The 18,255-nt window shown below is 38.4% G+C and overlaps 1 protein-coding gene and 1 long non-coding RNA gene across 3 annotated transcripts in view; one reads left to right on the top strand and one right to left on the bottom strand.

The window, feature by feature from the left end:
- Positions 1 to 18,255, top strand: part of roraa (RAR-related orphan receptor A, paralog a) — a 403,803-nt gene that overhangs the window by 303,472 nt on the left and 82,076 nt on the right. Inside the window, exon 1 of one of the 2 annotated variants that reach the window (XM_052119232.1) lies at positions 511 to 691. The exons of the other annotated variant lie outside the window; for it this stretch is intronic. Within the exon in view, the coding sequence (XP_051975192.1) occupies positions 661 to 691 (31 nt within the window). The 5' untranslated portion in view covers positions 511 to 660. Of the gene's footprint in view, positions 1 to 510; positions 692 to 18,255 lie in introns of those variants that run through there. 2 annotated transcript variants of the gene reach the window in all.
- Positions 6,966 to 18,255, bottom strand: part of LOC127637959 (uncharacterized) — a 158,728-nt gene continuing 147,438 nt past the window's right edge. Inside the window, exon 3 of the long non-coding RNA XR_007969825.1 lies at positions 6,966 to 7,012. This is a non-coding gene — a long non-coding RNA (uncharacterized LOC127637959). The remainder of the gene's footprint in view (positions 7,013 to 18,255) is intronic.

An 18,255-nucleotide genomic window follows, 5' to 3' on the forward strand; every position in this document is an offset into this window, starting at 1 on the left:
CAGTATTTTGAGGTTGTACTTGTTCAACCAATGCAACATTGATCAAATCAAAATAAAATATGTTTTTCAAAAAATCTGTTTCTCACAGACCCATTTCATTCATGTCAAATGAGATATGGTTTCTACCCTGACTAAAATCTAGCCTATAACAAATTCCAACAATTTTAACCATAATAAAAAATCTTAATTCACTCATTCTTTGCCATTTAAACTTTTTGACCATGTCATTCCTTTTTTGAATTCCACTAAACATTCTTGCAGTCACCCTACCACCCTGTCCGAAGGTACATAAAACGAAAAGTTATTTGGTGTTGGGCTCCTGTTATGACTCCCTCTTGCTTGCGATAAAGAGCAAGAGACGGTGACAGACACCCCACCCCCAAACTATCCCATCAGTTACAGCCACTGCAGCCTGCAGGAAAACAGCCAGCCTCCTTCCTCCTCCCTCTCCCTTCTCATCGGCCACCTCCTTTGCCAATCAAATCCCAGGGGCGGGGCCTGAGGGTTTGGGAGCGCTGATGTCAGAGTCACATGGATTCTGGTGTGGTCATGCAAGCGCAGCTGAGCGGCAGAGCAATGCTGGCCAGCTGCTGCTGAAACAGCAGTGGAGGGTTCGTGCTAGCACTCGCAAAACAGCTCGCCTATGGACTGCCGGGCTTAATGATGTATTTTGTGATTTCAGCTATGAAAGGTAAGAGGAGACAGCATGCTGGGGTTTTGCCAACTTCCTTTTCTTGCAAGCAAGTAGCGCTGCAAAGGGCTTTATTCGGAGTCAGCCAACTTGCCGTTTGAATGGCTTGTTTAAAAAGAGATAAAGAGAGGGAGAGAGAGAGTGCTGCTGGCTTGTGCATGTGTTTATTACAGGGGAATTAAGTTCTGGCTCTGTCTGTGCAGTCGTATATTTCTATTCTGCAAAGGAAATGAGGTTAGTTCTTTTATTCCAGCTATTGAGGGAAATAAGAAATACGTGTTTGAGAGCTGCTGAACATATAAAAAAAGAATGCTGTTAAGCTGCCGTCTGGTGTTCTGTTCCTAAGCAGAAAATAAAGAATTTTCAACCCAGTCTCTTGGCTTAACAGAACATGTTCATTTTATGCAGGAAACCTGCCTAGAACGGGTCTAGTTATGCTTTCTACGTGGTGTTGTTGATGTTAAGGTGGTCAAAGTTTCCTTCTGTCTCTCTTTCTTTTTTTTTTTCTTTTTTTTTTTGGTTATGCTTGAAAACACAAGGGGATCTTCATGTAATCTTCTTGCCCCGAGTCGGAGACGGACCGAGAGTATGTGTGTTGTCAAAGGTAAGGTACTGGAGAGATGGAGTCAGGACGCGGGATGCATTTGCTGCTGGTCGTTTGGGTGACGTTGGCGTGTGTCATGTTCCACTGACCTATTTCTTTTGGTTGTGAACAGTGATGAGAGCGCCACATTACTATAGTTGTGTTTACTTCTCCTCCGTAATCCTTCTCGGCGGTCCCAGCCCCTGCCATCCATGACACACACTCAAACACACATAAGTCACCCCTGGGCCAGATAACTTGTACGCTCTTTTGTGGTCCATCTCCCTTTTTTCTCTCTCATGCACATATACTCAAGCAAAACGGATTTTGTTTGTTTTGTTTATGTGTCTAACATATTTGCTTTATGTTTGTGAAATGAGCTTTTTCATTCCATTACTCTTAACACATATAGACACTAAAAAACAAATTTACACTCAAACACACACGTACTAAAGCAAAACTGATTTTGTTTATGTGAGTAACATGCTTTAATCTTTCATTTCTATTCTGAATTGTCACTCTTTTTGTAACATATATATACTGAAAAAAAAACACACACTTACTTAAATCTATTAACACTCCATACGTACATGCACTGTCCGGCCACACGCCCCCTCTTCTCTCTCCACACACATACACTCTTAGCTGTCATTCTGCATTAGACAAGAAATGTTGAGAGTGGAAAAAGCAATTGATGTTGGTGTTGAGCCGTGGTAACACCACTCCTCTCCATCACACACTCTCTGTGTATCTCCCTCCGAAAGCTTTTAAACAGTTCACCTCCACTGCACTCCCAGTTATTCCATTACGAAAACACCGAACCACTCTATAACTCGACCATCAGTGTGAAGAAAATCTGTTAAATACATTCAAATGTGTACCTTATGTATTTATGCATGGTTTTTTTATGCTGTATCAAAATGCATTTTTGATATGGCGTGAATATGCTCAGATTTATGTGGCTATAGCGCAATCAAATATTTATGCAAATTTTCCGACTTCATTTTGCAAGGAATTACAAGTGCGTTGACGTGCATAAAATAATGATGTAAATTATGGGTTTATGAGCAAGTTTTAAGATCTTTCAGTGTTCAGATGTGCTCGTTCATACCTTCACCAGCAAGCCGAATGTGCACATCTTGTCAGAGCATGTGTGTGTGTGGGTTTCAGTGTTTGCATGCGTAAGAGAGATAGAGAGAGAGAGTGTGTGTGTGTGTGTGTGTGTGTGTGTGTGTGTGTGTGTGTGTGTGTTAGAGTGCCTATGCACATAGGGTGCCTATGCACATTGGGTTTTTTAGGCTGCTGCCATAGATACAGTAAGATCATACAAGTATGTGTGTTTGGGTAGTTTACAAGGACATTTTTTAGGTTTCAAACTGGTAATTTCAGGGTATTTTGCTGTAAATGTGGTTTGTGAAGACATTTATATTGTCCCCATAATTCAAATCGCTTAACACACTAAACAATGTAAAAATGCAGTAAGTTTTTTGTGAGCGTTAGGTTTAGTGGTAGTGGAAATAATCTATAGTTCGTACAGTATAAAAATCATTATGTCTATAGAGAGTCCTCATAAGGATAGACGCAACCAACGTGTTTGTGTGTGAGTGCGTGCGTGTGTGTGTGTGAGTTTTTGAACTGAAGCATGTGTATGAGATAGCCCCTGACCCCGGGTCTGATGTGTGGGTTGTGCTGGAGAGGCTGATACATTGAAAACAGAGATCTTGAAGACTGGAGGAATCCACAATTTTAGAACCAAGACATTTCCACAACACGTTCACAGCGTTCTTTGCTCTTTCATTGAATATATTCTAAAGTTTTAGAGCAGTTGATGCTGTTTTAATTTACTCAATCATAATATTTTGCCAGAATCTTGTAGTATTGGATGATTCCAATCAAGAACATCTTGTATTTCTGCATGATTTCATTTTAAAATGGTCACAAAAGCTTATTTTTCAAATAAATGTTTAATAGATGTCATAATAGATTTAATGTTACTGTTTTACATCTGGTTTTATATTATAGTCATGCTGTAATCCATTGTGTTACTACATAATTAACTATTTGTCTGCATGTTATTTGATGGATCTACTGCATCTTTGAGAAGGCGATGTGGTTTCTTTTCTGAAAAATCAAACACTGCTACTCGTTTTGCATCTGATCAAGAATGGTAGCAGTTGCTGGTTTGAATAAGGAGGAAATGGAATGAGCATTCGCGAAATGTTGTTTAGATAGCTTCCTAGAACTTAATCTCATAATAATATTACAAATATAATTCAAATTTTCAAAGCACTGAACTGATTGCAATGCCGATTTTTGCCGTGAAACCACATTTATTTGACATCTGCCAATTCCTAAGCATTTGCTAGCCATTTGACAGGCATGTCATTGCTGATGTTAATGCCTCCTTATTCTGTCATACAATACTGACATTTTTCATCTCCTCTTTCCCAGCCTCTTTGCCATACCTTTGCCTCTCAAGCACCTAATTACCTGTAATGGAAACATCCCTCTCATTACCCTATGCAAATGAGCTAGCCTGCTCCACACAATTTAGATGCAAACTCAAAATATTAATTACATAATTAAAGTTGTTTGATGTATGAAAAAATACAGGCTTGTTTCATCTGGGTGGTAATTAACCCTTCAATTAGAGCTAAAGTGTGAGAACGTTCGAAAATAGCTTTTTGAAATCTGTTAATGGTAGTTTTATTAACGTATATGACCAGAATTTACCTCACGTGTTTTAAAAAGCCCAGGCCAGACTGAATATAAATGTGCATGTACTTTACAAACAAATTCAAAGCAAATAACATTTGCATTTTGAAGTGAACGTTAGTGGTTTGTTACCACTCTCTCTTTAGTCTGTGGGCTTGTAGAGTGCTCTTGACTAGTGTGATTCTCTGGGCAACTCGACAGCACAGCAGAGGTTAACAAGATTGGCTATAATCCAGTTAGCCACAAAGGACAGAAAGAGGGCAGGCAAAATCTGATTTAGGTGAAGGAAAAATAAACCCCACCAGTGAGGGTTAAAAATAGAGCAAGATTACTGGCCAGCGAGATGTGTTAAGTGGACTATTTCTGCTGCGAATTTGGATTTTGCAGGAATGTTGTGTAGAGGGAGGGATGGAATCATTTCTATATATATGTAAGTGCAACTACATGGTGTTGATGAACGCAAAATTTGTGAATGCAGTGAATGCAAGCTCAATTTCAGTTTATTCTTGTGTTTCTACCGTAAATGTGTAATGTAATTCACTAAATGTATTCTTAGTGCTACAGCAAGGGGCCACTATAATGAGCATTACCATCTGTATTCATCTGTAGTTAGTTTTTGTCTTTTTACCAGGACTATTGATCGATTATAATTTGTAATCAAATTAATTCACGACATACAGAGTAATTAATCATATTAATTGCACATATATATATAATAAAATATTAGTTCCGTCAGTTGATTCAAATTTGTAAGCGCATATTTATCGTAGTTAATCGCAATATTTTGAAAGTGCTCAAATTTGACTATAAATATACTTATTTTTGTGTCAAAATTAATTTATTCAAATCTTAGGAAAGAAAACAAAACAATATTTTTTTATTATGATATATATTATGGATATAATGCTTTATAAACATTTTCCAAACAAAGCCTTCAACAGTATAACGATAAAATGCATTAAAATACCACCAATTAAAGTAACAATAAACATTTCCCAAAGTCTAATTGAAAGAACCAGATTAATTGAAAGGACTAGTCTCTAGGTATTAAATCTCTTAAACTATTATCCTCCACAGTATTAATCTGCTGGCAGGCTGTGGCTATCCGCTTTGTTAAAGCAATCGTGAAGCCGCATTCATGATTCGCATCAGGGAGTTAAAGCCAGCGTCAAGCACAGCTTTGAACTCCACATGAAAAGCGCTTGCAGACAAAAACATCTGGCCTTGTTTTGTACAACAAATAGTGTCAAGAGCTCCTTTCCCCATCACTTTATCACTGACACTGAGTCACTGCTGTGTGTGTTTCAGGTGTGGGCGTCCGGGCGAACACCTTAAAATGGTTCTGCCCTTCCAACCAGTGTTAATGCTGGTTTATGCTGTATTAACGGTAAATGCGTTAATCACGATCAAGAAAAATTAACACGCTAAACTTTAATCACACGCGTTAACACCACTGATATATATATATAACTGGATTGCTCATAGAATTCTAAACTGCCAGCAGTAGGTGAAGCTACCGGAAGTGCTCTTGCGGCCATCTTACGATTCCCTACTGACAGAGGGCATCGCGGCATGTGCAGCGTTTAACCGCGAAACAACACTCACTTAAGGATGCGGCTAAAGTGCCCACAGGTTGTAATTTATGACTATGTACATATTAAGCACACATTAGTCGTTATCCCCATGTAGAGTGGGCATAACGATCATAATCTTTAATAATCAACAGTAAAAATACAACACCAGAGTGTATTAATACCCCTTTTTAAAGCAAAGTTATCCATCTGCAGATTGTTACAGGATGCAATGTTTCTCTGCCTTCATAGTTTAAATCTGTTGCTGCTCATTGTTCATAATGTTGACAAATTATACAACTGCATAATTTGCCAACATTATTAACAATTTTTGACTAGATTATATAGTAAATGTGAACTAATTTAGGGGGGGCATGCACATCAACAAATTTTAAAGTTGTTAATAAAAACGACTAGCTTTGTGTTTTTATTGTAACTAGACAGTACCTCTTCAGAATAAATCCAGAACAATCAAATATAGAAACGTAGTATACACACAAGTTCATATACAGTATATACATATATATACACACATAAATTAATTTACCTTTACTTGATGGAATTATCCATTTGCATTCATTTCTGGAATATGTACATACCAGCTTGTGAGAATTTAATTATTTCAACAATCCCCTGATCTTTTAAATCATAATTAGAAATAAGTTTATTGACATATGCACACAAGGAAATCATACATATTTATTTGTTCAATAACAAAAGCTTCCAAGTACACAAAGATTGACTTAAACTGAACAATACAATAAAAATGTGCAGATATGTGGGAGCAAATCTGCTAATGGATTTAACAACAATCCCACATTATTCAGCTTTCAAAAGAATGGTAGCAAGACATGCCATCAGTGCTAGTGACAACAGTTCTCCACCGGATAGCACAGTGACACTGGAGGCAGCATCTTCTGATATGCTGGCATTTCAGGCAGTGACGTTCAGCCTGAAACAGAAGACACAGAGAAAAACATCACTGTATGTCTTACCAGCTTGTCCATGTTCAAAGAGGCTGTGGTGGGGTACATAGCAGGCTTTGCGGTTAAAACAACTATGAAGATGATTCTGTGCACTACCTGTTTATCAGCACTCAGTGTCGAGAGCTCTTCCCAAGATGAACACACTAATCGACATGAAGTCCTGAGGTGGATTTATAAGACCGTCAGACAGCGTCCTGAAAGTCTGCAAGACAGCTGAGAGATTTCTTCAACAGCACACACTCACAAGGCCCATCTCTGTCCCCACAAAGGTTCTGGATCTCCATGGTGGTTCTGCATTCAAGGAACTTGAGGCAAACATGTTCAACCTAGAACAATACAACAATCACATCTTCATACTCAGTGCATTGCAGAAAGCTGCACAAACATCAGCCTCCACTTCACTGCCAAGGAAACATGTGCTGCATCACACTCCAAACGGCTTAAGAAAACTCTGGGCAAGCTTGTACTGCAAAATAGTAGAAAAATGAAAAGTTTGTTATAAAGATCAGCGGCCGGTTGCACCAGCTATACAAAAGTTTAAACTTAGCCTAGTTGTGGCGTAAATGGGCATGAAGTCACAATTTACGCACTACTAAATATTAAACTTCAGTACGACGTAACCCTACGTATAAACTAAATATTTACAGAAGACTCAGAGCAGGTGTAACTGATGGAATAAAAAAGAAGACTGATCTTTTATGACATCAATAAGCTCATGTTTTGCATGACAGGCATCAATCAAATAATTGTGATTATGACAATTAATTGCCTATTTTAGGTGTTTCATAAATATGATGAATAATTACCATACAAACTAACTAATTCATTTATACAAATTTTTACAAGCTTGAGTCATATAATAAAATAAGGGTATGATTTCCTTTTCAGGCTTCAAAATCATATGAATGACAGTCAAATATAAAAGTATAAAATGTTAAATAATTAAAATAATATCTTAATTATCAAAATATGTTTCTCAAGAGAGCTGCTCTTGTGACGTCCGCAGTGACAGTTACGTGAGCAAACAAGGTTTGTACATCAACCGTAACAAAATCAAATTGAAGTTCATGGATTTTTAATACTTCTGTGTACAAATATGAACGCTGCTTAATAGATCAATGCAGGTAAACGTCATATTATGCAACTATGCATCACTTTACGGAGAGTTAACATCTTACTAGTTAAGACTTTAAGAACAGGTGGAGCAACCAAATTAAGCACACTTAGTTGCAAACTAACTAGTAGTTACAAAGACTTGAACTTTATACCCCAACTTAAGACCTTACGCACAGCTATTTACTCAACCTCATGTCCTTCCAAACCTGTATGACTTTTTCTGTGAAACACAAAAGATGACATTTCAAAAAATGTTTTTGTCCATATAATGAAAGCCATTGGTGACCAAAACAAGCTATTTTGCTCAGTGTTTACTTTCTTTATATGGAATACAAAATACATTTTTGGGGGTTCTGCAAAAGAAAGTCACATGGATTTGGAAGGACATGAGGTTGAGTATATGATGACAGAATTTACATATTTGGGTCAACTTTTCTATTAATATTAAATGTTATATATATGTTATACTATCTGAAACACAGTAATTTTATGAGACTTATACTGCATGTTGCAAAAGTATCTTCATTGCAAATAAAAACAGATAGTGTAATATTGTTTACTCTGTTAAAACAGCTCTTCAGTGAAGCCAGGCTGACTCCTCATACAGCTTTTCCTCCTGTTGCAAACCAATTCCAGTTTTATCTAACATTCAGTGCGATGTTTATTGAAATCCAAACAGCAAACTTACCTTGTTTATCTTCAACAATATCCATGTGCTCCTTTACGGGCTGGACTGGGAAGAGAAATTGGCCCGGGATTTGACATAACTCGCCAAAAATGTGTTGGTGGGGGGGGTTCACTAACTCGGCGGCTCGTTTTAGCTTATCGCGGCCGACACTGTGGCCCGCTCGGTTCTCCCGATGGCTAGTCCACCCTGATCGGCCCCAAAGTGCGTCGGTCCACCGGAAAAATGTCCGGTAGGCCAGATTACCAGTCCAGCGCTGCTCCTCGTCTGTTCCAATTGATCACTTTATAAATGATGCCCGTGAGCTGGACCGTATTCAGGCCTGCACTGCAAAAAGTACAAATCACACACAGAGAATTAATGAAAGCCCACATTATATTTGTCATATGTAACCGGTGTTGATCTGAAATTAGATATTCAACTTGACCAAAAAAGCTAACTTGGTGAGTTATACTGTTATTCATTGTGGTTATTTTCCTAAGTTAACGTTAGCTGCATAGCTAATATTCATTTATCCTAAGAAAATAACCACAACACACGTTCAACGTAAACAAAAGCTACAAAACATAATTATGTATTCAGAATAAAAACTTTAAAGCCTGCTAAAAATATGTTTGAAAATGTCTACTGATATCTTACCTCAAGTTTCTTAAACTTGTTTCTATTGAAACACGTATGCACGTCGTGCCGCTGAACGTAATGCTGCTGCAATAAAGAGTAACATAACACGCTCACATTTAGAATAAGCAGCGGGAAAAAATTAAAGTCAAAATAAATAATGAATTACATATTTAGGAAGATTGCATTGTGATGCAGTGTATGCAGACATAAAACATTTTTTTTATGTGACTGGATAGGTAAAAATTACTCACCAAAACAGACGATTTCCCATTGAGACCCATAGGAATACAGAACGTTAGGGAATACCAAGATGGCGGCACAGTAGCTTCACTGTTGTGACGTCATGAGCTATCCAGTTATATATATAGATCAGTGGTTAACACACTAATTTTGACAGCTCGATAAATAATAAATGATAGATCATAAATTATTAGCAAACCAGGTGTTCCTGGCAATTCAGGTGCAGTGTTTTTTGTGGAAGAGAGTAACTCCCTTTGCCGTGGACTTTGTGCTTTGTAATTTTGCAGACCTTTTACATGCACAAACAGCTATATTACACACTAAAGGAAAAAGGTAAAATCCCAAAAAGCATAATATGGCCTCTTTAAATAATAATAATAATAAGGTTACATTTATATAGTGCCTTACCATAATTCAAGAACACTTAACATTTAAAAAGTTAGCACAGTTTAAAGAAGCAGTTAATGTTACACTTGACACACTTCAGGTGCACACAATTAACATTAGATCACAGATGCAGTTAAGACTGGGTGTAGTATATACTCTTGTTGGTATAGGAAGGAGGAAGCAGGAGCCTACTAAACAGTCTAACGTAAGTTTTATTCACACTTCTTTACAACTCAAAATTCACATGCGGATTGCTTTTCAGCAATTGCAAACACTCAGATTCGTCTCTCTCTCTCCTTCCTAGCTTCTTGTCTCCCATTTCTCTCTCCAACCCTGCTCACTGAAACATAGAACAGCTGTCAGAGAAATTATGCACAGGTGTGAGTCCTTATCATTCATTCCTCCTGGCCTCACTCTCCATTCACAAACCAGTGCTTAGCCACGCCTCCACTTCCACACCACGCCCGCCCAATCTGAAATCACAATATGCGCATTTTCATTGATGAAGTTTACACTTTAGAAATATTGGCTGCACAGATTCATAAATTTGTTGTAATTTTGGAAATGTTTATTTAAAATGTTGCTTTATCCTTGTGCTTTTTGGATAATCAGGCATACAATAATTTCTTTATATTATTCAGATGAATCCATTATTCATTTTGCAGTCATTATTCAAGCCTTTCCAAAAGGTATTCGATCTCGAGGTATATATATATATATATATATATATATATATATATATATATATATATATATATATATATATATATACTACACACCGGATGCTTTTGGAGTGTTCACTGGTTTTCAGCATTATAAACAGTGCTTTTTCAGGCCGCTGTGTCAAATTAAAAGTAGATGAAACTTCGAAAATTGCATCTTGAGACCCCTGCATTCTGTTTTACTTCATCCATCTGTCAAGAGCGCGGCCTCTGACTGTGCTACTTGTGAGGTTTGCTGACTGCCCCCTACTGACACAGCTTGTAAAAACCTGCAAGTTACATGTACTATAGGAACATGGCTACTTTTATTTCCGAATTTATGTACAGGTCAGGAGACATTTGTATGAATGTTTTTTTAATGCATTATTTTTGAATTAACCACACTAAAGCAAGAACACAAGTTAAGTATGTCAAATGGGACCTGCTCACTTGCAATTCTATTGCTAAGCATTCATGTTTGCATACTTTTTTCGTTTGGGGATGTTTCTGGCCTATACCATGCCAGAATTTTGCACAATGAGGTTACTTTAATATTTGTATTCATTCCAGCTCAGTAAAGCACCCAAGTTTAATCCACAGTTTAATCCACAGTCTAGTCCTGCCAAAAGACAGGACTGGATGAAACCGAGGGATCAGTCCAGGATGTGTGGAAGTGAGCTTTGTATTTTTAGAGTCTGCACACACACATACAGTGCACACACCGTCTCCCATACTTTTCCTTGGGGGTTTGAGCGACAATATTCCACCACAACAACTTGTAAAAGAAACGGAGTGCCATTTCCATAGGTTATTAGATTGCGTGACGTGTGTTTGTGTGTGTGTGTGTGAGAGAGAGAGAGAGAGAGAGAGAGAGAGAGAGAGAGAGTAAAAGAGATAGAGAGAGAGACTGTAAGGGTGTTTGTGAGTGTGTGTCAGAGCTGTGAAATGCATTACCTGCCAACTTGGGCACGGTGACTGCTTAATGAGATATTGACTGGCCATTGAGAGCATAGATTTTTGATTTGGCTCCAATGGTGTGTGTGTGTTAGAGAGAGAGAGAGAAAGTGTGTGTGTGTCTGTATAATAAGACAAGTAACCAGACTGTCTGGAGATCGTAAGAGAGACAGAGAGAGTGGAAAACAGATGGAGAGTGAGTTTCTCTGTAGGATTGTAGTCTGGCACTTCTTCTGGTTACCCATGCCACGCACGGACACACCCATCCTCACGCTACATCTGAGCCCTGGCGCCTCGGACAGTTTGGCATGAATCCCATGTGCCAGTCTCGTTTCACTGTCTTGGCAGGCAAGAAATCCTCGCATCCAAAAAAGCGTCCTTGTTACATCAAATGCTTCTGTCCCTGTACAATTAAACTTGTGCTTATTATGCACGATTCAAACAATGATTCAAACTATGATTTTCAGTGTTTAAGGAAGGGAGATGTCCTCTACAATTTGCTGCAAACTCTGGTATGGAACACCATGTGGATATTAAATCAGTTGAATATCCTGTTTCACTAGGAAAAATGTTGCATAACAGAAGTAAAGTGGGCTGAAAATGCTGTTTAATGTTGACCATAAACACTTTAACCTAGCTTCATTTATCACTTCTAATTGTTGACCATTTTTTGCAGATTTCATGAAGCACTAGGTGTTGTTGTGTTTTTGTTAGCAGGCAATGCAATTATTCAGACACTCCTTTGGAGTAATTTTCTCCAAGTTGACTCCAGCTCCACATTTATAAGCATGATCGTAAGAAAGCCTTTGATGTCGCTGGCTGTCAGAATGTATTTCAGGCCAGCCAGGATTCTCCTTCTCAACGTACTTTACTGATAACAAATTCACCACAGGTCCAGCTGCACCTACACACAGAGCATGCACACATGAAATGCACACATGCACAAATGCTCAATGTGCTAGAACACTGAGCTGGGTGAAAGGTGCACCCTGACTGAACTACTGCTGCTTATTACCTGTGTGTATATGCAGACCCCTCCTGGTGCAGCTGGCGATGAGATTGCCGTGCAAGATTGCTGTGCCCTTTCCTCTCATTCACACAGGTTCAACGTGGCAAACCACAACAGTGATTTAAGGTACTCCCAGATGCACTGTGCATTTCTCTTACAACTTCAATACCAAGCACAATGTTTTTCACCCTTCAGTTTTTCTTTTCTTTGCTTTTTTTTTTATATCTGGAGGGTATCTTTTTCCTTATCTTCTTTCTTGCCCCTTCTCCCTTCTCTTGAACACTTCTTTGAGAGCCGTCCACTGGCCTTTTGAAGATGCATCAAAGAGGAAATGGGGAAAAAGCATTATTGATTTTGCTTTTTGTCAAACTCAAATACAAAAGAATGGAAATGCGTGAAACAGCAACTCAGGTCTATTGGACCAGAGCTTGGGCAGCCTCCTTGTCCCTGAACAGGTGAGCCAGAAGCCCCCTCTGCTGACTATGACCACCCTGCTCCCTGGAGCTCCAAGGAGCCCTACTCTGCAAACCTGTGCTTTTATGCTATTAATCCCTGGGTAAATCAAATCCTTTTTGAGGATAAACCCAGAGACAAACCTGCACATTCTCCCCTGAAGATGTCAGATCTCTTATCCCGGTTCCCTCGGACTGATGTCAACTTTCTTCTGAGTTCATAGACTTGACCTGTTTTCACTGACGTGAGTCAGAAAGGGTTGCAGAGGGTTTGCCGGTAATCAAATCTGCACTGCAGGCATGCATGAAAGAGTGTGGTTGTTTGTGTTTGGAGAGAGAGCAATTGAGAGACAGAGGGAGACCCAGGGGAGGTAGATGAAATCTGATTGTCTCCTCTCTTCTCACTCATTTATGACCCTGCTGTGACATAAGCAGAGACCTCTTGGGCTTGTCAAGTTACTCCTGACCCATGGGTACTGATCTGGGAACAGTTTTGATCTCGATCCTAATGTATTGAAGGTTACAGTTTGAGCATATGATGGCGATCCCAGATGAGCAGGAAAGAAACAGCATTTGTCAGGCTGAGCAGACGTGGAAAATATTTTGCCTATATGAATAAGACTCTCACTCTTTGTACTGAATTACCATCATGTTATACAGTGTGTTGATTACTCTGCAGGTTTAATCTGCAGGTTTTTTACAAACCGTTTAGGTACCCAGAATCCACGTAGGTATATGAGCGATAATGCAGCTGGGTGATTCTCACGAAATCTTGGTTTCAAAGATTTCAAACATGACTTTTTTTAAAAGACTTGCATCAACAAATGTCCTTTTTAGGCATTAGTAATAAGGTCTGACGTGTTTGTGAGCGTTAATTTAAAAACACTTACTTACAATTTGACAACTTTTTGAACATATTTTCCAAAACAAGTCCTTAAAAATCTCATTACCGCAACAAGACCATAAGGAAAGATAATACATTTTCAAATTTGGTTATTAACAGTCATGCACAGCTATTTGAAAATCTGAAATAATATATGTTTTTAAATTAACATTTTTGTTTGATTTTGACTGTTTTTTCTCATTACCACAACACCTTCCGCAATCTACAACCTAATATTTTTTATATTTGATTGAAACCTGACATATTTTCAAAATGATGGGACAAACCTGAAAGTGCATAGCATATAGATTCTGCACATGCATTTAAAAGCAACTACTATTTTTTCCATTCATTAAATGAACATTAAATGAACACCTGTTGCGGTAATGTACATAGGTTTCAGAAATGAGGTTGATGATTTTGGTAATGATAATAAGTACATTTACATTTATTCATTTGGCAGATACTTTCATTGAAAGCGACTTACAAAAGAGGAAAACATAAGCGAATCATCTTAAGTATGAAAAGTGCCATATTACAAAGTTTGGTTAAAAAAAAAAGGTATGGTTGAAAACATGAAATTTAATATAGAAAATAAATGAGATAATATTGGCACAATCATGGAATGAGGTTCAATCAATTTCATTTTTCAGTGCTTCAAAAGTACATAACATACATTAGCTAAAAACAGAGGACACATAAAAACAGCACATACAAAACATTAGAACAGGGCTAACAGGGCAACATTAGAAAATAGCTGAAAAGACGTAAACTATTTTACCACTCCACTGAAAACTACAGACCACCTAGGGCAAATAAAACATTCTGATTTGTCAATACTTGTCACAGTTTATTAATTCTGAACAACCACGCTAACAAGAGCAGATGTGTTGAATCTGGGAATCTATCCCCCTTCCAATTCCAGTGTCTCAGACCTGTTTGTTTGTGTACTTTGCCCAGATCTCAGGCAACACACAGAAGTGTTGAGCTAAGTGATAGGTTGTGGCTCTGGGATGATGGCTTTTATGTTGTCAAAGTAGTACCAGATTTTTTCTCTTTCATAGTAGGGACTGAATAGCTTACAGACTGTGCATATGTGTGTGTGTGCGTGTGTGTGTGTGTGTGTGCATGTGTGTGTGTACACATCCTATAGTAGGGACTGAATAGCTTACAGACTGTGCATACGTGTGTGTGTGTGTGTGTGTGTGTGTGTGTGTGTGTGTGTGTGTGTGTGTGTGTGTGTGTGTGTACACATCCTATAGTAGGGACTGAATAGCTTACAGACTGTGCATACGTGTGTGTGTGTGTGTGTGTATGTGTACACATCCTATAGTAGGGACTGAATAGCTTACAGACTGTGCATATGTGTGTGTTTGTGTGTGCGTGCATGCGCGTGTGTACACATCCTATAGTAGGGACTGAATGGCTTGCAGAGTCTCTGTGTGTGTGTCTGTGTTTATCCTACAATAGGGATTGAATGGTTTACAGACTGTGCATGTGTGTGTGTATCCTACAATAGGGATTGAATGGTTTACGGACTGTGTATGTGTGTGTGTACACATCCTATAGTAGGGACTGAATGGCTTAAAGACTCGTGTGTGTGTGTGTGTGTGTGTGTGTGTGTGTGTGTGTGTGTGTACATCCTATAGTAAGGAATGAATGGCTTAAAGACTGTGTGTGTGTGTGTGTGTGTGTGTGTGTGTGTGTGTGTGTGTGTGTGTGTGTGTGTGTGTGTGTGTGTCATACAATAGGGACTGAATGGCTTGCAGACTCTGAAGGGTACTGACTTCCTGTAGACACTCTATGAGGACCTAACTTCCTATAGACTATACGTATATATTTGATTACTCTTGCTGTAACCTCTCCAACCGCTAACCTCTGTCTCTCCTTCCTTCTGTACACTTTATTTTTGTCACTTGCTGACTGCCTACAATAAAACAGGACATAAAGCAAAATATCAACAGTTAGTAAATAATATTTAAATTAATAGTTTATAATATACATTTAAAAATAGTCTACATGATTAAATTCTCATTACCGAAACAGAAGCTCTCTCTATCGCAACTGGCCTTATATTGTAGCAGTAAGTGAGAATGGTGTTGCGGAGGATGTTTTGCTAACAATAAAGAAGCCATGATGACTAAGCAACATTTTACTCAATGTACATAATTAGACATTAATGAAGTATATTTTCATAGAACATTTTTAAATCTAACATTTTTCTAAATGTGTAAAACTACCTGTATCGTAATGATAATCAATACTGTAATGACAACATTCAGACAGAGCTGGACGCATGGCATTAATGACAATTTCAGCACAAAATGCAATAAAACACAAATATAATTCATTGCTATGTTGAAATTACTCTTTGTGCAAGGTTGAGGTAATGATTACCTTTATTATGATTTTTTTTTACATATTATTAAATGACATGTTTTATATTTAAAATCATTACTGCCATGGCATTTCAATGGTTTCATGAGAATGACCCATCCCTAGTCTTAGAGCTATTCTCTTTTCTCTATTCCTGTTCACATTGCACTGACAATCCCCGACTGGCGTTACAAATGTGTACTTTACTATGTTCATCAAAAGGTCTTTTAAGTACTTGATGGCACATTGAAAGGTTTAGATCTCAGGTATAAGGCCTAAAGTCAGTAATATTTTATCTTATAAGAAACACAAAAACTGTATGTCATGCAAAAAAGAGTCCTGGTTTTTGGTTCACTGCGAGGCACAGGGTGCCACAGAGTGCATACTTAAGAAGCCATTGAGTTCATCCTCCCTTCTTCACCTTGGAGATCAGCTTTAATGTTCTCAAGAATGGCAGGGGAGAGAGAGGAGCAAAAGGTGGGAGTATCCTTCTGAATTTTTATGAGATTAGTGAAATAGACTGAAGAGAGTGAGGGAAAGAGAGGAAGGAAGGGCAGGACAATATAAGTTGCTTCAAGTAGGAGGCTTGATTGTGGAACGAGAGGAGCAACATTGAGTTGCTTTAGAGGAGTCCCTGCTGAGACCATCAAGGGTCCTGCTGTTCCATTCTTATCCAGTATGTTACCCTTGATCAAGCACCTGTATTTAGACGGTTAGAGGCGAGTAGATTTGACCAATATTGTCAATGTTGTTTTTTGGATGACCTATACCATTACTGATCATTTTTACTTGAAATGTCCTATAACTGATATGCATATCAAATTTTACCAGTCTTGGCTCTAGACACGAGTGACTGATGATTTGACCAAGTTGAGCTTCTACAAAAACACAGCAACAACATACGATGACTACCAATGCGTGTGCAGACAGTGAAGCTCACGATATCTGGTATCTGATATTGTTGGTGACCGTAGATGAGTTTTGGAAACAGTGGCATGTTCTTTGTGATTTAATCGCTGTCATTGTAAATGCACCATAAGAGTTTTCATAAAGCAACACATCGGCAGTGGATAGTATGAGAAGAGTCGACTTGTTGTCTTTGAGAAGTCCGCATGCAGCCTAAGCGTGAAATTGTATCTCAGGTTTTCTTTGATTAAACCTGCTGTGTTCTAAACAAACCACAACACAACAACAAAGCCAGCCATTCTCTTCCAGACCGACCTCAGAAATGTTTTATATGCACATATATTTATTAGAAATTAAGTCATGCCTGCATTTTAATGATGAAGATGAAAGGATTTTTCCAGTTTTGTTTATTTAAAGCATGCAATAAAATCACCAGTTAAACTTGCATTTTAAAATGTTCTGAAAATAACGAAATATATTCAGTAGGTACACAAGCAAATGGTGTAATTAACATAGAAGTCTATGGAAATATGATATCCGCATTCATTTTACAGGATCATTCCTTTGAAACAACATTTCACAACAAAATCAATTAGAAGCAATAGCTTTGCTTGTCAAAAGAGAACAAAGATATTGAAGATGACAGGAAATGTTTGCCCATTGGAGCCCTGTGGGGTGGTGGAGAGGGTTTCAGTTTGCTCTGTTGCTATGCACGGGTTTACCGCAGAGGGGGGGAGGGACTGTGAAGAGGCCCTTGACCTGTGTCAGAGTGAAACCTAGAGCCCCTACCGTTTAAACAGACAGTCTGATTACTGATTAGGAGCTCATTCCCTGTTGCGTGGAGCAGTTTGCATGTCAGCATCTATTCTACCCAACCCTGCAATTATTAGGAATGAGATGCCTGAACCGATGAGGCTCAGACTGACTGTACAGGTCTCTATATTTCTGTCTCTTTAGCCAAGGTGAACATCACTATTACAATAGCTCATATGGGGTTAGGGGTTTTTAACAAACCCCTAATCTGAAGTATAAATGGGATAGTTCAGCTAAGAATGAACATTCTGACATCATTGACTCTAGAACTAAGCCATATTTAGGGAAGAGAATATCAGAGAGAACTGGGGTGGGCTCCTTTCTTCAGCAAACTCTAGTTTACCATCACTGTTTGCTCTTTATGTTCTTGTTTAATACATCTCTTTTAACACCTAAACATCTCCCATCTCTCCTCTCTCTCTTTCTCTATTTCTCTCTCAGAGATTATGTTGAGTTCTGGCAATCACCCAGAGTCCGCTCTGGAAAGCCAGTGGTGTTTTGTTGTTGTTTTGAAGGGTCCCCCCCTCCTCACTTAGCACCCCCTCTCTCTGTATTTTTTATTTTTT

Source organism: Xyrauchen texanus, chromosome 46 (genome assembly GCF_025860055.1).
Source record: "Xyrauchen texanus isolate HMW12.3.18 chromosome 46, RBS_HiC_50CHRs, whole genome shotgun sequence".
NCBI classification, from domain to species: domain Eukaryota; kingdom Metazoa; phylum Chordata; class Actinopteri; order Cypriniformes; family Catostomidae; genus Xyrauchen; species Xyrauchen texanus.